Genomic DNA, 25,068 nt, shown 5'->3' on the forward strand with positions numbered 1-25,068 from the left:
GCACTACGCTGAGTGAAAAAAGTCAGATAGAGAGAGACAAATACCTCATCATCTCACTTATAAGTAGACTCTTTTTAAAAAAAAATGAACCCACAGATATAGAGAATAGATTGGTGGTGCCAGAGACTGGAGATTGGGGGTGGGGTGAAATAGGTAAAGGTGGTCAAAAGATACAAACTTCGAATTACAAAATAAACAAGTCCTCAGGTTATAATATACAGTATGGCATCTATAGTTAACAACACTGTATTGTATATTGAAAAGTTGCTAACAGTAGATCTTAAAAGTTCTCATCACAAGAAAAAATTGTGTCACTAACTGTGGTGATGGATATTAACTAGACTTCTGGTGGTGATCATTTCCCGATGAACACATATATCACATCATTGTTTGTATACCTGAAATTAATATAAGATACATCAACTATATCTCAATTTTTAAAAAAAGCAAAACAACAGCCTATCACAAAATAATGTGGGAAAAAGAGGGAATTATGGGAGCAGCAGAGAACTATGGGAAAGAAGAGAATTATGAATGAGACAGAGACTTGCAGGAGGCATGGAGAACTTTGGGAAAGGATTAATAAATGTTGGAGACACAGGGAACTGTGGGGAAAACACAATGCGGGGGAGGGAATTACGGGAGAAACTGGGGAACTGTGAAAGAGAGCAGAATATTATGAGAGAACAGAGAATTGTGAGAGAGAATGGAGAACTGTGGAAAAGATAGGGGATTATAGGAGAAACAGGGAATTGTGAGAAGGAAAGGAGAATTGTGCAAGAGAAAAAGAATTGAGAGAGCTCTGAGAACAAAAGCAACACTTTGTAAACAAAAGCAATTGTATATTTGGAAAGGAGAATTATTTTACCAGGACCAATCATAAATTCAGCTTGTAACTTAAAAAGAGATTCATTTTTTCTTCTCTGCTAAAAGCTGGGCCTGACAGCAGCAGTTCATATCACATTACCATGGGTTGGCAAACCCTAATGCACTGCCTTGTATATGTGCATGTACACACAAGCACACACACACACAGTTCACACATATACACTCACACACATACGCACACACAAATGCACACATACATACATACATACATATACACGCATCTTGGAAATGTCATACAGGAACAGAAATAAACCTAACAAAATGGTTGGGAAAAATTTTAAATCTGCTAAGAAATAAAAGAAAATGAAAAAGTGATAGAAATGAGAGAAGATTTAAGAAGATTAGGCTGCCAGGCTGGGAATCCAACACACAAGTAATAGAAGTTCCTTAAAAGATAGAATGAAGAAAGAGGAGGGGAGAAAGTTATGAAGAAAATGAAGAATACGAGAAAATATCCCCAGGAGTGGGATCAAAATGGTGGAGAAGTAAGATGTGCTGTTCACTTTCTCCCACAAACACACACACACACACACACAAAATCTACATGGAGAACAATTGGCACAAAACACCTATTGAATGTTGGTAGAAGACCTTAGACCTCCAAAAAGGGCAAGAACCTCCCCCCAACATAACTGGGTAGAACAAAAGGGGAAAAAACAGAGAGAGAAAAGATGGGGAAGAAACGGAATTGGGATGGAACAGCACTCCTGAGAGGAAGCTGTGAAAGAGGAAAGGAACCCACACCCTGGGAGGCCACCTACGTGACAGGAAGATCAACCAGGATGGAGGGGAAACCTTAAAGCCTTGGAGAAAAGTGCAGCAGCTGGACTGAGGAGGGCAAAGCAGAGAGAGAGCCATACAGACCATTGGTACCACCTCCCCTGGACACCACAACCTGAGACACTTGGGAGGGGGCTGGGTGCTTATACTTGGGCTTTAGAGGTCAGCTCCAGGGAAAGGACTATGGTTGGCTGTGTGCAGGCAGCCTTAGGGGTTAGGGAGCGGTGTGCTAAAGGCACATAGCCGAAGGAGTGTGGGAGGAGGGCTGGGCCCTCAGGAGAAGCAAGATGCCATTACAGGGCAGGGCAGGAGGAGGAGGGGCAGACTGCCATAGGAATACCTCTCTCAGCGCACACACCAGCTCTAAGGTGGAGGGGCACCTTTTGCATGGGCTACAGGCAGTGGGGGCAAAGTGCCACAGCCATCGCAGACTCCAGACTAGGGGTCTGTGGACAGGCACCACTTGTAGACCCAGTCACCTCAGGCCTCAGGGGTTGAGACAAGAGGACACTGCCACTGAGCAACACCCATTGCCCTCACTCCCCTGGGAATGCACACACCCTGCTGTTGATGCTGCCAAATGCTCTGGGTGCCACCTACACCTCCCTGAGGGTCACTGCCCCTGCCCAGGACCCTGCAACCAGGAGCAGCTGTGCCACCTCCCTGTGGGTTTTCACCACTGTCAAGGTCCCAACAACCAGGCACTGACTACAGACCCTGCCCATTGCCTCCATCTCTGTGGAAGCACGCAGGCCATACACAAGCACACCCCCTATCAAGGGGAATAATAGCCTGCACACACTGAGGAAAGAGACGGTAACAACCACACCAAAAATAGCCCTCATGCCAAAAAAAAAAAAAAAAAACAAGCTATTAAAGAATCTCAGGAACCATTCCCAGTTAAAAGAATAGGAGAATTCTCCAGAAATAGCCAAAAATCAAACAGACCTTTGCAGTCTAACAGACATAGTTCAAAAAGGAGATAGTGAAAATACTGATGGAATTAAGAACAGATATGAACAGTAATGCAGATTATTTTAGAAAGGAACTAAAAACTATAAGGAGGAGCCAAGAAAAAAATAGAAAATTCATTTGCAGAGATGCAAGCTGAGTTAAAGGCTTTGAAGAGCAGAAAGAATAATGCAGAGGAACAAATAAGTGACTTGAATGGTAGAATAGTGGAAATCACCCAATCAGGACAGCAGATGGAAAACCAAATGAAAAAAACATGAAAGCAATATAAGAGATCTATGGGATAATATGAAGTGAGCCAATCTATGCATAATAGGGATTACAGAAGGAGAAGACAAAGAAAAGGGTATTAAAAATATATTTGAAGAAACTATGGTTGAAAACTTTCCAAATCTAGAGGGAACAAATATCAAGATACAGGAAGCACAGAGGGCCCCAAACAGACCTACACCGAGACATATTAGAATAAAAATAACAAAACTTAAAGATGAAGATTCGAAGGGCAGCAAGAGAAAAACAAAGAGTTAATTAAAAGGGAACCCTCATAAGGCTGTCAGCTGTTTTCTCTATAGAAACACTACAGGCCACAGAGAGTGGTAAGATATATTCGAAGTTCTAAAAGAGAAAAATTTGTAGAGAATACTCTACCTACAAGATTATTACATAAAATAAAAGGGGAAATAATTTCTCCAACAAACAAAAACTAAAATAACACAGTAATACTAAACCCATTCTAAAAGAAATACTGAAAGGTCTCCTCTAAATAGGAAAAAAATAAGAAGATATAGGATGGAGGAAATCACAACTGGAAAGTAACCACTTAAGCCAGTATACAGATCTAAAATGAAAATTTTAAAAACTATTTGCAAAAGTGATGATAAACGTAAGGAACAGGAAAAGGATAAACATTAAGATGTAAAAAAGGACAGCAAAATCATAAAATGTGAGGAAGGAAAATAAGAGACTCAAGGCTCTTTGTTTTTAGAATGTGTTTGAGCCTATATGACTATCAGGCTAAACCAAGCAGATATAGGAAGAAGTTAACATACTTGAAAAACAGGGCAATCACAAATCAAAACCAAACAGTACATTCACAAAAACTAAAAAGAAGAGGACACAGGCATAAAATAAAAGGAAATCATCCATCCAACCAAAAAAAAAAAAGAAAGGAATAAAGGAGAAACATGTAATCAACTGGAAAACAAGGCTTAAAATGGCAATGAATGCACATTTATCAATAATTACCTTAAATGTCAATGGACTGAATGCTCTAATCAAAAGACACAAAGTGTCAGACTGGATAAAAAAAACAAGAGCCTACAATATGCTGCCCACAAGATACTCACCTTATGGCAAAGGACACATATAAATTGAAAGTAAGGGGATGGAAAACATATTTCATGTGAATGGAAATGACAGGAAAGCAGGAGTCTCAATACTCAGACAAAATAGACTTTAAAATAAAGCCCATAAATAAAGACAAAGAAGGGTACTATTTATTGATAAAAGGATCAATTCAAGAAGAGGACAGTACACTTGTTAATACATATGCCCCTAATACAGGAACAGACCAAATATATACAACAAATATAACAGGCATTAAAGGAAATATTAATGGGAATACAATAATAGTGGGAGAGTTTTTAACACTCCACTCATATCAATGAACGGACCCTCTAGACAAAAAAAAAAAAAAACAAAAACAAAAACAAAACAAAACAAAACAAAAACAATAAAACAACAGAGATCCTAAATGACACAATAGAACTGTTACACTTAATTGATATTTTCAGGACATTACATACCCAAAAAACAGAATATACATTCTTTTCAAGTGCACATGGAACATTCTCTGGGACTGACCACATAATGGGGCACAAAACTAACCTCAATAAATTTATGAGTATAGAAACTATTTTAAGCACCCTCTCTGACTACAATGGCATGAAGGTAGAAATCAATCACAGGAAAAGAAATGAGAAAAACTGAATACATGGAGAATAAACAACATGCTACTAAAAAACAAATGGGTCAATGAGGAAATCAAAAGGGAAATTTAAAAATACCTCAGGACAAATGATAGTGAAAACACAACCTTTGAAAATCTATGGGATGTGCAGTTCCTGTCATGGCTCAGCAGTCAATGAACCCAACAAGGAACCATGAGGTTGCGGGTTCGATCCCTGACTTTGCTCAGTGGTTTAAGGATTCAGCATTGCCATGAGCTGTGGTGTAGGTCGCAGATGCAGCTCGGATCCAGCATTGCTGTAGCTGTGGTGTAGGCCAGTGGCTACAGCTCTGATTCGACCCCTAGCCTGGGAACCTCCATGTGCCACAGGTGCAGCCCTAAAAAGCCCACCCCCAAAAAAAACCCCCACAAAATCTACGGAATGCCACAAAAGCAGTTCTGAGGGAAGTTAATAGCGATACAGGCCTTCCTCAAAAAAGAAGAAAAATCTTAAATCAAAAACTTAACCTCACACTTAAAAGAATTAGAAAAAGAACAAACAAAACCTAAAGTCAGCAGAAGGAAGGAAATCATAAAGATCAGAGAGGAAATCAATAAAATAGATTTAAAAAAAAATAGAAAAAAAAGCAATAAAACCAAGAGCTGGTTCTTTGAAGGGGTAAACAAAATCGCCAAACCTCTGGCCAGACTCACCAAGAAGGAGAGAGAGGAAACCCAAGTAAACATAACAATAAATGAAAGAGGAGAAATACAAGTGGATACCGCAGAAATACAAAAAACCATAAGAGACTACTATGAACAATTATATGCCAACAAATTTGATAACTAGAAGAAATGGACAACTTTCTAGAGATATACAACCCAAAACGGAATCAAGAGGAAGTGATCATTTGAACAGAACAAGCACTAGAAAAGAAATTGAATATGTAATAAAAATAATCCCTCTACAAACAAAAGTTCAGGACCAGATGGATTCACAGCCAACTTCTACCAAACATACAAAGAAGAACTCATACCTATCCTTCTCAAACTTTTCCAAAAGATTGAAGAAGGAGGAACACTCCCAAAAATATTCCATAAAGCCACCATCACCCTAATACCAAAACCAGACAAAAGACACTACCAAAAAAGAAAATTACAGGCCAATATCTTGGATGAATATACACGCAAAAATTCGCAACAAAATTTTAGCCAACCAAATCCAACAACACATAAAAAAGATCATACACCACGACCAAGCAGGATTCATTCCAAGTTCACAAAGATAGTTCAACATAAGCAAATCAATCAATGTCACAGACCACATTAACAAAAGAAAAGTCAAAAACCACATGATCATCTCAACAGATTTAGAAAAAGCATTTGACAAAATCCAACATCCATTCATAATAAAAACTCTTATCAGGAGTTCCCACTGCACCACAGTGGAAACAAACACAACTAGAATCCATGAAGACACAGACTTGAACCCTGGCCTCGCTCAGTGGGTCAAGGATTCAGCATTGCGCATGAGCTGTGGTGTCAGTCACAGATATGGCTTAGATACTGTGTTGCTATGGCTGTGGCATGGGCTGGCAGCTGTAGCTCCAACTTGAGCCCTAGCCTGGGAACTTCCACATGCCACTGATGCGGCCCTAAAAAACAAACAAACAAACAAACAAACAAATTCTTCTCAAAGTGAGTATATAGGGCATATACCTTAACATAATAAAAGCCATTTATGACAATCCCACAGGCAGTATAATACTCAATAGAGAAAAGCTGATATCTTTCCCACTAAAACCTGGAACAAGACAAGGATGTCCATGCTCACCACTTTTGTTCAACACAGTATTGGAAGTCCTAGCCACAGCAATCAGACAAACAAAAGAAATAAAAGGTATCCAAATTGGAAGAGAAGAGGTAAAATTGTTGTTATATGCAGAAGACATGATACTGCATATAGAACTCTAAGGACTCCACACAAAAACTACTTGAAATGATCAACAAATTCAGCCAAGTAGCAGGACACAGGTTAACATTCAGAAATCGGTTGCATTCCAGTATGCTAACTATGAAATATTAGAAAAGGAATAAAAATATACAATACCTTTTAAAATCACACCCAAAGAAATTAAACACCTAGGAATAAACCTAACCAAGGAGGTGGAAAGACTTATATGCTGAGAACTGTAAAACATTAATCAGGGAAATGAAAGAAGATTCAAAGAAATGGAAAGATATTCTATGCTCCTGGACTGGAAGAATTAATATCGTTAAAATAGCCATACTACTCAAAGCAATCTACAGATTTAATGCAATCCCTATCAAATTACCCATGACATTTTTCACAGAACTAGAACAAACAATCTAAAAATTTATATGGAGGAGTTCCTGTCGTGGCACAACGGAAACAAATCTGACTAGGAACCATTAGGTTGAGGGTTCAATCCCTGGCCTCGCTCAGTGGGTTAAGGATCCCTCATTGATGTGAGCTGTGGTGTAGGTCGAAGACGTGGCTCAGATCTGGTATTGCTGTGGCTGTGGCATAGGCCAGTATCAACAGCTCCAATTAGACCCCTAGCCTGGGAACCTCCATATGCTGCGGGTGTGGCCCTAAAAGGCCAAAAGACAAAAAAAATAAAAATAAAAATAAAAAAATAGAAATGTATATGGAACCATACAAGACCCAGAATTGCCAAAGCAATCTTGAGGGGGGAAAATAAAACCAAGCAGGAGATACAACTCTCCCAGATTTCACACAATTTACAAAGGTCCAGTAATCAAGAAATGTGGTACTGGTACAAAAACAGACATATGGACCAATGAAACACAAAAGAGAGCCCAGAAGTAAACCCAGACACCTACTGTCAATTAATCTTCAACAAAGGAGGCAAGGAGTTCCCTTCGTGGCTCAGCGGTTACCAAACCTGACTAGGATCCATGAGGATGCAGGCAGGATCCAACTTGCTCAGTGGGTTGCTGTGAGCTGTGGTGAGCTGTGGTGTAGATCAAAGACTTGGCTTGGACCTGGCATTGCTGTTGCGTAGGCTATGGTGTAGGCTGGTGGCTGCAACTCTGATTTGACCCCTAGCCTGGGAACTGCTATATGCCGCAGATGCAGCCCTAAAAAGCCAACCAACCAACCAAACAAACAAACAAACAAAACAAAAAACAAACAAAGGAGGCAAGAATATAAAATAGGAAAAAGTCTTTTCAGAAAGTGGTGCTGGGAAAACTGGACAGATGCATGTAAATTAATAAAACTAGAAGACAACTTCATATCATGCACAAAAATCAACTCAAAATGGTTTAAAGTAAACATAAGACAAGAAACCCTAAAACTCCTAGAAGAGAACACAGGCAAAACATCCTCTGACATCAACCATACAAATGTTTTCTTAGGTCAGTCTCCCAAGGTAATAGAAATAAAGATAAAAATAAACCAATGGGACCTAGTCAAACTTACAAGCTTTTGCACAGCAAAGGAAATCATTGAAAAAAAAAAAAAAAAAGACAACCTATGGAACGGGAGAAAATAGTTGCAAATGATGCAACCCACAAGGACTTAATCTCCAAAACATACAAACAACTCATACTATTCAACAGAAAAAAAAATGGGCAGAAGGCCTAAATGGACATTTCTCCAAAGAAGACATACGGAAGGCCAACAGGCACATGAAAAAATGCTCAGCATCACTAAGTATTAGAGGAACGCAAACCAAAAATACAATGAGGTACCTCCCCACACTGGTCAGAACGGCTACCATTAGCAAGTCTACAAATAAATGCTATAGAGGGTGTGGAGAAAAAAGAACGCTCCTACACTTTTGGTGGGAATGTAAATTGGTAAAACCACTGTGAAAAACAAATGGAGCTTCCTCAGAAAACTAAATATAGAACTACCACATGATCCAGCAATTCCATTCTTGGGCATATATCCAGAGACATTTTTCATTCAAAAAGATACACGTACCTCTATATTCACTGCAGCACTATTCACAACAACCAAGACATGGAAACAATCTAGATGTCCATTGACAGGAGAATGGATTAAAAAGATGTGGTACATATGTGAGATGGAATACTAGTCAGCCATAAAAAGGACAAAAGAATACCATTTGCACCACCATGGATGCAACTGGAAATTCTCATACAGGAGTTCCCGTTGTGGCTCAGTGGTAATGAACCCAACTAGTATCCATGAGGATGTGGGTTCCATTTCCGGCCTCGCTCAGTGGGTTAAGGATCCAGAGTTGCCATGAACTGTGCTGTAGGTCGCGGATGCAGCTCAGATCCTGTGTTGCTGTGGTGTAGGCCAGCAGCTGAAGCTCCAATTCAACCCCTAGCCTGGGAACCTCCACATGCCACTGGTACGGCCCGAAAAAGAAAGAAAGAAAGAAAAAAGGAAGGAAGGAAGGAAGGAAGACAGACAGTCAGACAGAAAGAAATTCTTATCAAAGTGGGTATAGAAGGAATATACCTTAACATAATAAAAACCATTTATGACAAACCCACAGCCAATGTAATGCTCAATAGAGAAAAGCTGATGGCTTTCCTGCTAAAACCTGTAAATAATAAACCATGATTTACCCAAAATTGCATATAACTATTGGCAGAGGGGAGGGATATGTTTGTTTGTGCATGCATGTTTGTGAGCTTGTTGCCTGGAACACGAAGGGACAAACAAGGAACAAAAAGCAGTAACTCTTTGCCTTCACAGAGCTGACACTGAGGTTGAAAGGGCCCTGCCACAGTCTTCTCACCCACCTACCACTCTTCCTGTAACACCCGGCATTAGTAGCTTCTTCTCTATAAAGCCTTCTTGTTACTCACTGTTTTCTTTCTATCCACTTCCTGCCCATCACCCTTACAACTGTCACTTCTTCCCTTTCACCCAGGAAGAGTCTGCACATACATATACTGAGATATAAATATGGTTATTTGTTTGCATGCCTGACTCTTCAATACCAAAGGTTTGCCCTTTTTGTGCCATGTGCCTTCTGGGAATCTGGTGAAGTCTGAGTATCTTTTTGGAATGATATTTTTACATGCACAAACGAAATACAAGAAATTACAAAAGAAATCAATTACAGTCGCCCCTACGCATCCGTGGAGGCTTGGTTCCAGGACCCACCACTGACACCAAAATCCAAAGATGCTCAAGTCCCATAGTTGGCCTTCTATATCCGTGGTTCCACCAACCCCAGACCATGGAGTACTGTAGTATTTATTGAAAGCAAAATCCGCATACAAGTGGACATGTGCAACTCAAGCCCATGTTGTTCAAGGGTCTATTGGTATACTCAAGTAATAGTTACCAACATATTAAACAAAAAGATTTGATTGTTAAAGGCTAGGTTCCCCAGGAAATATACATCAACATGATATAGTTTTTTAAATGCTGTCTTGACCCCATTTTAAGGCTCTGGCTAGAGGTTGGTCAGTTCTCTTACTTGAGCAACTAAACCCCGACACTCCAACCACCTCCCTTATTGGATCTCATACTCTGGACCACTATATACTTGCCCTAATCACTCCAGGGCCAGGTACTAGACAACTGAAATTACTCAAATTAGCCAATCTTAAACCTGCTTATCCCTGCCTTGCCCACGGTGCCCCAGGGTGTAATGTGTACTCCCTGTCTTGGGACTTGTGAATAGAATAAACCATATATATTCACACTGGCTGCGCCTGCAGCATGTGCAAGTTCCCAGGCCAGGGATCAAACCCTTGCCATAGCAGTGACCCAAGGCGCTACAATGACAACACCAGATACTTCACCCACTCTGCCACAAGGGAACGCCTAAACTATCTTTTTTTTTTTTTTTTTTTTTTTTTTTTTTAGGGCAGCACCCATGGCATAAGGAGGTTCCCAGGCTAGGGGTCGAATCAGAGCTACAGCTGCTGACCTATGCCACAGCCACAGTAATGCAGGATCCAAGCCATGTCTGCAACCTACAACACACCTTGCGGCAACGCTGAATCCTTAACCCACTGAGCGAGGCCAGGGATTGAGCCCACAGCCTCATGGATACTAGTCAGGTCCTTAACCTGCTGAGCCACAAGAGGAACTCCCCTAAACTATCTTTTTAACGGCAATTGTTTCTTAATCTGGCCTTACTAAACCTAAATAATTACATTTATTAAAATGGCTGAGACTCTACAAATTTGTGCCTATAGATGCTCTCATGAACAACTTTGAGAGAGTGCTGGAAAGACTGGGCAAAGGGAGTAATTGAACTGTGCTGCAGTCACAATGGAAACCTCAGCTGATCCTATGAGCAGCTCTGAAGCTGGGATAGTCCTTCTGAGTTGGCCCCTTGAGGCTAGGGGCTCAACATCAGAGATGCTCAACATCACTAATTATTATGGAAGTGCAAATCAAAACTACAGTGGGGTACCCGCTCACACTGGGCAGAAGTGCCAACACCAAAAAGTCTGCAAATGGCAAATGCTAGAGAGGGTGTGGAGAAAAGGGAACCCTCCTTCACTGTTGGTTGGAATATAAATTTATAAAACCACTATGGGAAACAGTATGGAGGTTCCTCAGAAAACTAAATATACAACTACCACATGATCTCGCAATCCAACTCCTGGGCATATATCCAGAGAAAACTTTCATTCAAAAAGATACATGCACCCCTATGTTCACTGCAGCACTATTCACAATAGCCAAGACATGGAAACAACCAAGATGTCCATCAACAAAGAAAGGGTTAAGATGTGGTACATATACACAGTGAAATACTAGTCAGCCATGAAAAAGGACAAAATAAGGCCATCTGCGGCAACATGAATGGAACTAGAAATTCTCATACTAAGTGAAGTCAGAAAGACAAATACCGTATGATATCATTTATATGTGGAATCTAAAATATGGCACAAAGTAACCCATCTATAGAACAGAAACTGTCTCAAAGACATAGAGAACAGACTTGTGGTTGCCAAGGAGGAGGGGAGAGTGAGTGGGATGGACAGGGAATTGGGGGTTGGTAGATGCAAACTATCACATTTAGAATGGGTAATCAATGAGGTCCTACTGTACAGCACAGGGAACTATGTCCAGTCTCTTGGGATGGAACACGATGCAAGACAGTATGAGAAAGATAATGTATATATATGTATGACTGGGTCGCTATGCTCTACAGCATAAACTGGCACAAGACTGTAAACCAACTATACTTTAATAGAAATAAGTAAATAAAGGAAATAATGAAGTTTTAAAAAAAACATCCTCAGAGGCTGCAGCTGGTCCCCAGAGAGGGAATGTGATTTTTGCCTGAAGCAATTCTCTTAGGCAGAGAGCAATTCCTGGGCAGAGACTTCACAGACCCACTATGGTGATACAGAATGACAAATGCTTTTTATCAACACTTTAAATAACAAGATAAACCTACTTTAATTTCCAAAGAGGGAGGAACGGTACTTTGAGACAGAAATTTCTCTGTGATTGCTGTCGGTCCCCACATAGCTAACACTACCAGGATCTGTTACTGCACTCTTGATGGGGAAAAAAATACTAAATTTCCGTTAGAGGGAAGCGAAAATACAGACCTTCAAATCCACACACCCAGTTAGGTAGACCTGGGGAGCCAGGACTTATTTTGTTCATTTTTGGATCTCCAGAGTTGGCCACAATTCCGCACACCTACTGATGTTTCTTGAGTCATCACTATAATTTAAGCTGACTGGAGACTATTTAAAAGACAGACATTTTAAAATTCTTCTAAAGCAACGCCACCGTGGCTTAAAACATCTACAGCAGAAAGCCTTGCTCTCGGGCGACTCTCAGGCCCAACCTCAACTTCTCTCCTCCCGGTCTGGCCAGGAGGGGCGGGGCCGGAAGGTGGGGGCTCGCACTCATAGGCCGAGGAAGGAGGGGCGGGGCCTGACCATCGTGATTGACGAAAGCTCCTCCTCTTTAGTCCGCGCGCCACCTGCCCACGCGCCCGGAAGTCCCGCCTTCGGAAGAGGAAGTAGCGGGGCGCGGAGAGCCGGCGGTGACCCGGGTAACAGCGGTGACCCAACGACGGGAAGGTTACGGCGGCGGGTAGCTGCCAGCCCCGACCGGAGTTGGCTTTTAGAATCGGGGCCAGCAGCCCGGGACAGGAGTCAGGTGCGCAGGGCGGGCTGGCTGAGACCGGTGGGATCTGGGATCCGGGGACTGGACGGTGGCACGCGCGGGGACCGTGCGAGGAAGACTTGGGCTGCGCCTGGCACGCTAACTGTCCTTTCCTTCCTTTCTCTCTCCTCTTCTGCGCCAGACCCTTCCCAGACCCCTACCTCTCGCTAAGCCCCTGGGCCGAGGGGTCTAGTCTGCACTCAACTGGGCTCCCTCTTTCCCATCGGATCACCACCTAGAACCCCCTTCCCCCCAACCCCCGGACTACACTCCCTTGATGTGACGCGGTTTTTCAGGGACCTTCTCACCTCACCACCAAAATCCGCACCCCCTCAGAAACGTGTCCCCAAAGGTGGGTTAGATTTCACAGTAGTATTTCCCAAAGGGAGCAAATATGTTAAAGCTGTCCCTCGAAATGGATTCCCTGCCCAGTGTATTTCCGTAAGGATGACAAGGAGGAAAAACAAGGATTGGCCAGATTAAGAATACTAAGGGAGTAGTTGGAGCCCAGACATCAGCATTAATCTGTCGCTTTGCTTTGACATGTGATTTTTAGAACTGTTTGGATTCAGCACTGCGATCCCAGCCATGGGTTTGTCTGCATCTACCCCAGCCGTTGCAGTTCAGACCCCAAATGCTTCAGATCATCAGACAGCTTCCCCGCCTTCAGGATGTCCAATGCATGAAGGGAACACGAAAGGTAATCGTTTGTCTAAAAAATAAAGACAAAAGAGAACTCGCAAAAGAATTTAGAGGCAATGGAGCATGCTAGTGAGGCTCCTAGGCCCAGGGGCAAGGCAAGGCGACCTGGATCCGGTCCTTATGTTATTGTAATGATTGAGATCGCGCATGCGAGGGTAGGGACTGCTCCATGTATCGGCTCCCACCTTCAGAGTTTGCGGGCGTCTCTCCCTAGGAGGCAGGCTTCCCCTTTCCCCCGACACCATGCTTCTGATTGGAGAGGGTTCATCTAATGAGTAGAAGCCAGGAGGTCTGCTAATAACTGTACAGTGCAGCCCCTACCACACAGTATCCTTCGGCGCTGAATGTCAAGATTGCCCAGGCCGAAAAACCTTGGTCTAGATCCAGCTGTCTTTCTTTATTGGGACAGCTTTACTCCTTCATCCGCTGGGTGCTCTTTATGTAAAAATAAGTCACTGCATGATGGACGTGCTGCTCACTCTTTAGGTGCAAAGGTTAGAAATGGAAATGCTGCCTTTCATCTTTCGCGGGTCCACTTTCCGCTTTTGATGGTCTCTGTAAAAGTCCGGCCTCAGTCCGCCTGACGGGCGACTTGTTTCCAGACTTGAGGGGAGGAAGCAGAGTAGCCTGCTTATACTGAGTGAGCCACTTTCTTGGGGTGCGTTCGTTCATTCCCTCGGTCAGTCATCAGGGATGTGCTCCTTGCTCGCTCTGTGCCAAGCACTGCTGGGTTCTATGTGTCTGGTTTTGCACTGGATGAACAGCAGTGTCTAAAAGAGACAAAAATCCTTTACCTAACCGAGGTCACATCCTCGTTCTCCTAATCCTGCATGGTAGGCTTTCCCTTATGTTATAGCTAAGGAAACTTACACATCCCACAGCTAGTAGTAGACGGCCAAGCCAGAGAAAACTCTGGGGCCTTGGAAAAGGCCCAGTGGGGTGCTCTCCCTGGGTTTCTCCATACAGGAGTGGAGAGGAAGCAGGTGGGAGCCTGCTCTGAGCATCCCGGGAAAGCACAGAGCCCTGTCTATGGTTTGATTTCATTGCTGGGTATCCGGCAGAGCTGTCAGGTGACTTTGCATTAGGAAAGAATGTGGGTACTGGTAGGGGACTGAAGGGGTTCCTGGCTATATACTCTGAAAAGCATAAACAGGACTTTCTTTCCAACACCCAGCTGGGCTCAGTGACCCAGAAGAGACTGGCGCTTGGAATGGCGGTGGGGGGCAGGGGTGTGAGTTCCCCTCCATCCCTCAAGTAGATGGCGGTACAGGGTCCTAGGAATGAGGGTCTGCGAGAAGAAGAGGAAACTCATCTTTTTCACATAGAGCATCCGGCACTCAGTGCAGTCCTGCTGTTAACTGCTGCCACCTAAGATAAGGCTTTCTTTGCACAAGCGGCTGTCTTCCTGGGCGGTAGCCCTCCCGATGCCTGCCCCCTCTCCTGGGTCTATACCGCCTTCTCCGAAGGTCGGCATGCTTGCTTCCATCAGCACCCTGGATCCTTGGCCATTGACTGGTCTTTCCAATGCTGTTCTCGCAGGGGCAGACCTTTCCTCTTAAGTGACATCCGGATCCTCCATGGATTGGGGGATGTTTTCTTTAACGCGTGCCTTTGCTTCAAGACCTTGCTGTCTACTGACAGGGAATAGGGCCTCAGCCAGGTGGTCATTTTCTGTGCCTTGTTTTTGTCCTGGAGCAAAAGCACAAGCAGAATGGCATTCTGACTGCTCATTTTCCTCTCCCGTCCCCAGTATCTGACAAAAGGCATCAGCAGTGAAGGCCTGGCCTCCTGTGTCTTGGTTGGAGTTGGGTCTTGTCTGGAATTGAGGACTAGAAGGTCAGGGAGACCCAGGCACTGTGGCCCAGGCCCCAGCAAGGTTCCTCGGCAGCAGCTCCCAGCAGCTCCCTTCCACCCCTTCCTAAAGCCCTGGTGTGGGCAGGACCTGCCCTTGTCAATGCTGAGACTCCGGGGGTTATTTTCACCAGGGGAAGGGCACCGTGAGAGAACGCGGACCCCCTTCTCTTTCAAGGGGAAAGCAAATGTGTCGAACCTCCTCCTGGTCTTCAGGATGCTGGAATGTCGGCTCGCGGAGCCCTTGGCAGCTGTGAAGGGTAGAAACGTGGCCGTGCCTGTGCTGGTGCTCGCTGGTGAGACATTCAGCTCGTCGGGGCCCAGACTGAGAGAGCCAGATGTCCTGCCTTTGTGGGGATGCTGTCTTTAACCTGGATTTGTTTCAGGCTGTCCAATGAGCACAGAGCCATCGGACTCAGCCTGTGGGAGCACAACGAACTCGGTGCCTGCACACCAGGATCGCGCCTACGAGTACGTGCAGTGTCCCATCACCGGCACGCTGGCTGAGAACAGGGACAAGCTGGATCCCTCCAACCTGGTAATCCGGACACCCCCCCCCTTGCTAAAGTGGTGATGCAGAGAGGCTTTGACAGGCTCCCAGGACCAAGAGCTGGGCTGATTCTTCTGTCCGGCTTCCCATCTACAGTGAAAAATCTAGAGCACATCACTAGTTGTAGTTTCAGAGAGCACCTTGGCAAATGAAGGGCGATCCCGAAGTGCCAGAGCAGGCGGATCCTAAAGACCATGCCAGAGGACGTGTCCTTTGGGGATTGAGTTATTAGGCAAGGGGGAAATTCAATTAGGAATGCAGCTAGGGTTCAGAAAAGTGGCAGGTTTTTCTTTGGGTTTTTTTTGGTTTTTTGTTTTTGTTTTTGCTTTTTAGGGAATTTTCATGTGCCGTAAGGTATAAGGCTAGGGGTCGAATTGGAGCTGCACCTGCCAGCCTACACCACAGCCACAGCAACACTGGATCCTTAACCCACTGAGCAAGGCCAGGGACGAACCCGTCCTCATGGACACTAGTCGGGTTCTTAACCCAATGTGCCACATCGGGAACTCCCCAGAAAGGTGTTTCTGGTCTTGGGAAACCTCGCAGGCACACCACAAGACCGGGGCATATCTTAAGGCACAGCCGGGCGCCAGCCAGCAATGCAGCACAGCAACCCGTGGCAGCCAGCAGTGGCCTCACTATGTTGTGCGGTAGTCGGACAGCAGAGGGAATTATGCTTCCTGTTTTGAATCACATTTTAATTAATGGAAAGACAAGACTCAGACCTGTCCTTTACAAGGCCACAGGATTATCCAAAGTATTCAGCAAACCAAGCAGCATTTGAGGGAACTGGAAAAATTATTTTTGGAAAAGAAGGGGGGGCCAAATATGTGTGTATGTGTATAAATAACAGAATACCATAGGCTGCATGGCTTCTAAGCAAAAGATAATGACTCCTCAGAGTTCTCGAGGCTGGGAAGTCCAAGATCAAGGTGCCGGCAGATTCGATGGGTCTGGGAGAACACACACGTTTCATCTCTGCCACCAGTAGTGACCTTCCCGAGCTACGAGGAGGCTGCCATGTCGAGGAAGAAGGAGGAGCTGAGGGTTTCTCCCCTCTGGCACTGTTGACACAGAGGCTAGATGGTCCCTGTGGAGCCGTCCTGGGCAGTGGAGGGGTTGAGCCACATCCCTGCATCCCTGGCCTCTACCCAGAAATGTCTCCAGATCTTGTCAGAAAGCAGACTGGTAGATGATGCTTTAGGCCAGAACACAGGCCTTCTGCAATCCTACAGACCCAGGCTCCGAGCCCACGGGGTGGTTCCACGAAGCAAGGATGTGAACAAGACTGAACTAACTTCTCGTTTGGTCCCATGTGCAGCCCTCCCGCCTGGCACCACCCAGGCTCCTGCCATCCGCATAGCTCCATGCATCCGCCACTGGCAGTGTCCCCGCTCTGGAGCCGACAATGCTGAGAGGTGGGGAGCATTTTGCCCCACGTCACTCCACTCGGAAGTGGCGGAGTCTGGACGGAATCCGCACTTGCCTCTGGCCTGTGTGCTTAACGCTGTGCTGGGCGTGCCCAGCACACCCGGCTCTAAAGCACAGCTGTCATCCAGCCGGGGGCTCTGAGGCTCTGTTGTGCTGGAGGCTTCAGGAAGGCAGGAATGTGTATCTCCTAGAAGAGCCTTGTTGTTTTTGGTTTTGCTTTGCTAGGGCCACCCCCGCGGCATATGGAGGTTCTCAGGCTAGGAGTCAAATCAGCTGAAGCTGCTGACCTACACCACAGCACAGCAATGCCAGAATCTTAACCCACTGAGTGAGGCCAGGGATCGAACCCGCATCCTCACGGATCTAGTCAGGTTCATTACCGCTGAGCCACACAATGGGAACTCCCAAATTTCAACCCAGGAAGGAGTTCGAGGTCAGTGGTTGGTTCCCAGCCTCGGGTGATTTTGCCTCGTGGGGTTGTCCCATCTGGAGGAGAGCGAGAGTTGGGTAGAGGCCAGGCATGTTGCTCAGTTTCCTACCGTGCTCTCACACGGGGCCCCCAAAACCGAAAGTCGTCTGGCCCCAAATGTCGTGGTGAGTCCAGGTGTTGCCATGGTGATCTGCTGCCCCTGCTTCGGTGCCAGTGTTGGGACATCCATAGTCATCCGTTACGTATTCAGCCCAAAGGCTGAAAGCAGAAGCAGGGTCCTAAACGTAAAGACCATGCAGGAGAAGAGGATGGGAGTTTCCCTTGTGGCGCAGTGCTTTAAGGATCTGGCGCTGTCACGCTGTGCTGCTGCTTCAGTCCCTGGCCCGCGAATCTCCCAGGCCCGGCCAAAAAGAAAAATTCTGAAAAAAGGGGGGGTGGGGGAGGGGGACAGTGTTGTGCCCATATTCTATGAGACTCGTCCTCGGAAGAGCGGACGTTGTCAAAGAGTCCAGCCTAGAAAGCTCTGCAACCCTGCCGGCCCGTCCCACTCTTAGTTTTTACTTTCTAATCCTTGAGGAGAAACAGGCCAAAATTGTAAGTGCTGTATTTACCACGCATGAGAACTCCAAGGACAAGGGAGAGCAGCTCTAGGCCTGACTCTTCCACACAGCCGGCCCATCTAAGAGGACTGAGTCCTGGGCTGGCTGCGTGACCCTTTCCTTTCCAGGAAGGAGTCAGTTATATTGCTTGGTCGTCCTCTGTGCCTCCACCATTTTTTTGCCTAAACCCGCTTGTTCTATTTAGATGCCACCACCTAATCAGACGCCAGCCCCTGATCAGCCGTTTGCACTATCTACTGTGCGAGAGGAGTCGTCTATCCCGAGGGCAGATTCAGATAAAAAGTGGGTTTATCCTTCCGAGCAGATGTTCTGGAATGCGATGTTAAGGAAAGGGTGAGTGAACGGGCCACTGTGAATACAGATGTGCTGGGTAGATTCATCTGCGAATTACATGCCACAGAGGTTTTTATCCCCCAAATGTACAGTAAGTTTTTATAAGTTTCTCTTTTTTTTTTTTTTAGGGCCACACCCTCAGCACATGGAGGTTCCCAGGCTAGGGGTCCAGTCGGAGCTGTAGCTGCCAGCCTACACCACGGCCACAGCCATGCGGGATCCTTAACCCAGTGAGCAAGGCCAGGGATTGAACCCACCTCCACATGGATACTAGTTGGGTTTGTTACCACTGAGCCACAGCGGGAACTCCCAGTTACGCAGGTTATAATAACTGATGTTTCTGACCATATTAGTCAGTATTCTCCAGAGAAACAGAACTAACAGGATCTATACATCTCTCTATATGTATAAAGACATTTATGACAAGGAACCGACTCACAGTTATGGAGGCCGCGAAGTCCCACCATCTACTCTGCAGGCCACAGACCCAGGAGAGCCGGTCTTTCAATTCAAGTCCAAAGGCTGGAAAAAAACCCATTGTCCCTGTTGGAAGGCAGGCAGGAAGAATTTTTTTTTTTTTTTTTTGCTTGGAGGAGGCTCAGCCTTTTTTGTTCTGTTCAGGCCTTTGGCTGATGAGATGTGGACATTTTCTGCCCACGTAAATGTTCATCTCATACAGAATAAGGTTTGGCCAAACATCTGCCGCCCCCCCTCCCCCGTCAAGATGACATATAGAATTAACCCATCACAGCCAGTAATAAAGAAAGAAAAGTAACACTACGAGTTAAAATACTCAGAACAGGTTAAGGAGTCCGTGATACTAATTGAAAAAGTGTCCCCTAAAAAAGCAATGGATCCTTGATATTTGTGGAAACCTGATTTTTGGCGACTCCGTGAACTGACTGCATGGCCTGCTCAGTAATGTTTGGCACGTGATACCAACCGTTCTCTCCTAGGTGGAAGTGGAAGGATGAGGACATTAGTCAGAAAGACATGTACAACATCATCCGAATTCACAACCAGAATAACGAGCAGGCTTGGAAGGAGATCTTGAAGTGGGAAGCCCTTCACGCCACGTAAGTGTGTTTGAGATCTTAAAAAAAAAAAAAAAAACACCTTCCAGCACCTTTCTAATTTCACAGACGCTTTCTATGAAAAGAAATACAGACACAGTTTTATTCAGTGTGCTATTGTAATAAAACAGCAGGCCGGTTCCAGTGACTCGTGTGACACACGACCCCACTCAGTCGTGTCAAACGGCAGCCATTTCATTGTGCTCATGAGTTCAGTGAGTCCCAAGGGCAGAAGGGACAGAGCAGGGATGACTTGTCTCTGCTCCCTGATGCGTGGGGTCTCAGCCACCAAGATTCAGTGGTCGGGGATGGCCTGACAGCCATGGGCTGGAGTCCTTTGAACGCCTCCTTTACTGGCCTGGTAGGTGATGCCGGCTGGCGGCCAGGACACCTGCCCATGGCCTCTAAATGTGGCTGCTTTGGCTTCTTCCCACCATGGTGGCAGGGTTCCCGGAGCTAGAGTTCCAGAAACCTCCACGGAAGCTGCATCTCCTTTGATGACCTGGCCTGGGAAGTCCCATAGTGTCACAAGCCTGCCCAGATTCAAGGGGAGGGGCCAGGGAGCCACGGTCCCCCGAGAGCAATGCACGGGGAGGGATGGCATATTCTAAAATCTTATCTGCCCCGAGAAAGCTCAGAAAAAGTTTTGTTCACTTAGCAGCATTTACTGGATCCCCATTAGGACTTGGCACCAAGGAGCTGTCTTTGCACGCGGTCCTTCGTCTGGGGGAGGCTGGCTAAATGCAGTTGTGAGTGTGTGCTGATGGGCCACCACGGTGTGCAGAGCCCTGGGCCTCATGCTTGAGCTGCATCACCATCACCTAGAGGGTTTGTTAAAATTCCCAGTGCTGGGCCCCACCCTCAGGGTTTCTAACTCAGTCCGTCTGGGGCGGGGCCCAGGCTGTGCATTTCCAAAATGATGCCAGTTTGGGGGCTTCTCCTGGAGAAGGCCGGGGGCAAGGCACATCTCTCTAGAGCCAGATCCTATCAGCGTTGGCAGCTCACGTTTTCAATTCATGACAGAATGTGATTGATTCATTTCTTGGCTAAAATCCACTTTATGATTTTTAAAGTGTGCTGTTTTTCATATTTGGAACCTGAAGGTCACTGTCTGGGTGGCACTGGCTGGGCCCTGGGCCTGGGACAGATTCAGCGCCACAACCACGTTTCTGCTCTGTCCCCGAAACTGCCAAGAGTCCTCCTGCCCTGCTCACAAGGGGACCACAAGTACCTGTAGCCACTCGTGCTGAAAGCACGCTGTCACGGAGGCCACTGCTAAGTACATGCAGCCTGACTGTGAGCAAGGAGAAGAGAGGAAAGGAAAATTCAGTTTCAGTCTCAATTTAGAGTCATTTTCCAGACGTCTGTAAAATTAAGTCAGCTTTTGTTTATTTTTTTTTTGGCTTTTTTTTTTTTCTTGGGCCACACCTACACCTGAGGCATATGGAAGTTCCCAGGCTAGGGGTCGAATGGGAGCTGCAGCCGCCAGCCTACACCCCAGCTCACGGCAATGCCAGATCCTTAACCCACTGAGCGAGGCCAGGGATCGAACCTGCATCCTCGTGGATACCAATCAGGTTCGTATCCCTCTGAGCCAGGATGGGAACTCCCTCCAGTCAGCCTTTTAAAGACACACACCACGGCCTGCAGGAGAACTGCCCGGGCTGAGCTGACTTCTTTGCTGTGACCCTTGGGAAGAGGCACTCACGAGCAGTTCCTAAAGCGAGAAGAGAAATGGTTCCCATTGAGTCCTCACCTGGGGGCCTGTCACGCTTGGGGGCTTTTCTCCCTCCCAGCTCATCAGAGAGACCCGTCCAGGCCTAGCAAGGACAGCAGCTGCCCAGATACGTGACCTCCCGTATTTACCGCTCTCCCCGGGGGGACACTGCTGTGTGCCTCGTGCTAGCCCGGTCCTGAGCTGGGGTGCGGGCTGGCCGGCACCCAAGATGTCCAAGACCAGGGTCTGCCTAGAGGACCAGTGGGCTTTCTAGGCAGGACCCCCTTCCCGCCCACCCCCCACTGGCAGCGTGTGCGCAGTTACTTAAAAGAGTTGGTTCAACTCTGATGCCCTTAGTTCTTTGGGCATCCCAGCAGTTTTCTTTCTTCATGAAGGCTGTTCACTGGTTTCAAATGAAAGAAGAGCATAGGGTTTTCGTCTGCAAAAACCCCAGCTGCTCTCTGCCAGGGAGAAGCGGGATGCCCAGTCCCTGGCGCCTTTGTTTGCTGAGGGTACGCCCGAGCCACACCATGGGGGAAAGCCCTGTTTCCTGGCTCCCGCAAAGAGCAGCGCAGAGATGTGGAAGGTTCAGGAGCAAGTGGAACTGATCCAGAAGCAATGGAACGCTCTGCAACAAATAGGAGTTCTTTGAGTTTTCGAAGTTACTTTTCTCTATAAATGTGCTATTTTGTAAAATGCATACAGAAAAAAAAAAAAATGTGTATTATTGAGCAACTGCAACATCGTGTTTTCCAGAGGAAAAAACAGGTGTTAATAGACTCTTCTTATGGGGGTATTTCTAGGGAGTGTCCTTGCGGCCCGTCACTGCTCCGGTTTGGAGGGAAGGCGAAAGAGTATTCACCAAGGGCAAGAATTCGTTCCTGGATGGGGTGAGTGTCGGTGCAGAAGTGTCCCCTAGTCCCCTGGCCAGGGTCTGCCCTCTCTTGGCACTGTAACCAAACAGTCGAAGGACTTCAGTGCCACCTTGAAAAACGGCCTTGGTTCTCAGCTGCAGGCCGCGTGCGCTCCCCGAAGGATGCGGCCGCCGCTGCCAGTGGGTGGCTTTCAAAGGGTGGCGCGGCTTGCTTCCCGCCTCCTTCTCGGGATGGGGCCGAGTTGTCCCCTGCCCTTCCCCGTGCTCGCTCTCTGACCTGCGCGCTCAGCGCTCCCTGTGGAGGCGGGATTCCCGGCTCCCCCTCTGCGGTTCGGCCGGACCCCAGCCCGCCTCGGTGGCCTGGCTGTCTTTCCCGTTGTTGATCGCTTCAGAGCAGACGCGCTGGCCTCTGGGCCTCTGGGCCTATGATCGGAGCTCAGGTTCCCCGGCCCTGCAGTCCGGCAGCTCCTGGACTGGTCTGACCTCCCATGAGACGTCGCCCCTTGCCGGGGCCTCTCTGCGCGCTGCTTCGCCGTCTTCCCTGCGGCTTCAACCCGAGCTGAACGCCCGCCCAGCGAGCTTTGTCACACTCGCCGGCCTGTTTGCATTCCAGGTACGAGCTGCCTTTCGACAGGCACGATTGGATCGTCAACCGCTGTGGGACGGAAGTCAGATACGTCATCGACTACTACGACGGCGGCGCGGTCAACCAGGACTACCAGTTCACCATCCTGGACGTCCGGCCCGCTTTGGATTCGCTCTCGGCCGTGTGGGACAGGATGAAGGTGGCCTGGTGGCGCTGGACTTCCTAACCACTGCTTTGGTAGAGATGCAAAAACAGCAGCTAGTTTTTTGTTTCCTAAGCAATACCTTAAACTCTTTCCCCCAAACTGAACATCACTCGTGATGCCGCGGGAACGGCAGGTGGCTCGTCACACCTCCACCTCGCTTAGCAAAGGCTGCCCCGCACTTGCTCTCCTGCGTTCCATTTTCATCTTGCACTTGACCATTTTAAGTCCTCTTTCCACTTGGGGAGGGGAGAAGCACACCTTAGTTTTTCCTTTAACTGTAGTATTTCCTGTGCATTTCGCCTAGAAAAGTCTGAACAACCTCTGAGAAAGGACTCGGCTTCAAATATGAAGAGAGGTGCTTTTTCCCTTGTTCTTTTCTCAGGAGTACAGACACGTGGACCTGACAGCCCTTGGGATGTGCTCAGGAGCTTTGACCTGGGCCAGTGGCAGGTGTTCTGTTAGGCTTTTTAAAAAGTGGCCAGCGCTGCTCAAGTTCCTACCGCAGAGCAGGGATCCTGAAGAAAAATGCAGCCGCACGCTGCCGATGCCCTCGGCCCAACCCGAGGTGGAGCTTGGCTCTCCAGATTCGTGCTGATGTGAATTTCTCAGACTGGGCCTTCTTAGAGAATAGGGGCGGCTCCCTATGATGCATGTGCATGGGAGTCTGTGTTCTGACTTGAAGTATTTTCGTTCTGATTCCTGTGGTTCCGATAGCGAGCTCTGCTCCCCGCAAGCAGGTCTCACTGTCCCTGGCATGTGACATCTTATCCCAGCCTCGAGTCCCATTCCTGCCCCTGCCCGAAGCCTTCCCTCTAGCCCGGTCTAATCTGGACTTGGAAGGTCTGGCCGAAGTCACCATGCTCGGGACCCATCCCGCCCTAAAACACGATTTGATTCCGTTGGTTGTCGCAATTCACAAAGAGAGTATTTTTCCCCGGTGTAGAATGTCTGTATCAGCTCGCCGTCTCCATTCAGATTTGTTTTTGAAGGGAGCTCTACATTTGCCATTGAAATTCTTTGTACCACTGGCCCATCACAGCAGCATGTTACAGGTGACTGTTGGTTGTTCTGATTGAAGTTTTAATAATTGCTCTTTTCATTTACCCTGAATATTATAATGTTAGGAGATGGACTTAGCAGTCTGGAGCGATTGATTTGGCATGAATTTCTTTGTCTGTTGTGTGGAGTTTTAAAAACCCAATCACCTTAAATTCTATGGTTCAAAATATTTGTGTATTTTAAAATAAAATAAAGCTGATAGTTAACAAGTTTTGAAAATCCTTTAAGAGTAACTTTATACCTAATCACCTCATCAGACAGAAATGATTTTTTTTTGTTTGGTTTGGTTTGGGGTTTTTTTTTGCTTTTTAGGGCCGCACCGTACCACATGGAGTTTCCCAGGCTAGGGGTCGATTCAGACTTGCACCTGCCGACCTATACCACAGCCACAGCAATGCTAAATCCTTAACCCACTGAGCAAGGCCAGGGATCAAACCTGCAACCTCTTGGTTCCTAGTTGGATTCGTTTCCGCTGTGCCACAATGGGAACTCCCAGATAGAAATAACCTCTATACAAGTAATGGCTATGGTCTCCCTGCTGGAGGCAGCCATTTTCTCATCTGTTAATCACATATTTTGAAATCTACTGAGGGAAATAATTACTCTTGGCATGGTTTCTAGTCCTAAGTGCCACTGAGTTAAGTACCAGTTAAGGCACTGTTATGAGAAACCAAGTGTTGTAACTGAAAATTGACCCACAGGCAGGAATTCACCTCTTTTCCAGTGTTCTAGTATTTCTTGAGAAAAACCACCTCTAACTATATTATCTGCAATCCCACTCCAGGGCAAATATCTGAATAAAACTATAATTTGAAAAGATACATACACCTCTTTGTTCACAGAAGCACTAATCACAATAGCCAAGACATGGAAGCAACCTAAATGTCCATCTAGAGGAATGGATAAAGAAGATGTGGTGCATAC

At 46.5% G+C, this 25,068-nt stretch overlaps 1 protein-coding gene across 1 annotated transcript; it reads left to right on the plus strand.

Annotated features, from left to right (window-relative positions):
• The first annotated feature begins 12,552 nt into the window (after window positions 1-12,552).
• LOC125118512 (holocytochrome c-type synthase) lies at window positions 12,553-24,353 on the plus strand. The gene is made up of 7 exons (XM_047765094.1): window positions 12,553-12,707; window positions 13,270-13,413; window positions 15,653-15,804; window positions 18,482-18,630; window positions 19,587-19,706; window positions 22,224-22,310; window positions 22,908-24,353. Exons 2-7 carry the CDS (start codon window positions 13,302-13,304, stop codon window positions 23,104-23,106), a joined length of 819 nt encoding a protein of 272 aa, XP_047621050.1. The 5' UTR covers window positions 12,553-12,707; window positions 13,270-13,301; the 3' UTR covers window positions 23,107-24,353.
• Window positions 24,354-25,068: the final 715 nt, after the last annotated feature.

Source organism: Phacochoerus africanus, chromosome X (assembly GCF_016906955.1).
Source record: "Phacochoerus africanus isolate WHEZ1 chromosome X, ROS_Pafr_v1, whole genome shotgun sequence".
Taxonomy (NCBI): Eukaryota; Metazoa; Chordata; class Mammalia; order Artiodactyla; family Suidae; genus Phacochoerus; species Phacochoerus africanus.

Bases quoted from the DNA above. Each gene is read 5' to 3' on its own strand.
- LOC125118512 (XM_047765094.1), top strand. From the start codon at position 13,302: ATGGGTTTGTCTGCATCTACCCCAGCCGTTGCAGTTCAGACCCCAAAT. The intron at 18,631-19,586 runs GTGAGTGAACGG...GTTCTCTCCTAG, and splicing joins AATGCGATGTTAAGGAAAGG to GTGGAAGTGGAAGGATGAGG. The intron at 19,707-22,223 runs GTAAGTGTGTTT...GGGTATTTCTAG, and splicing joins TGGGAAGCCCTTCACGCCAC to GGAGTGTCCTTGCGGCCCGT.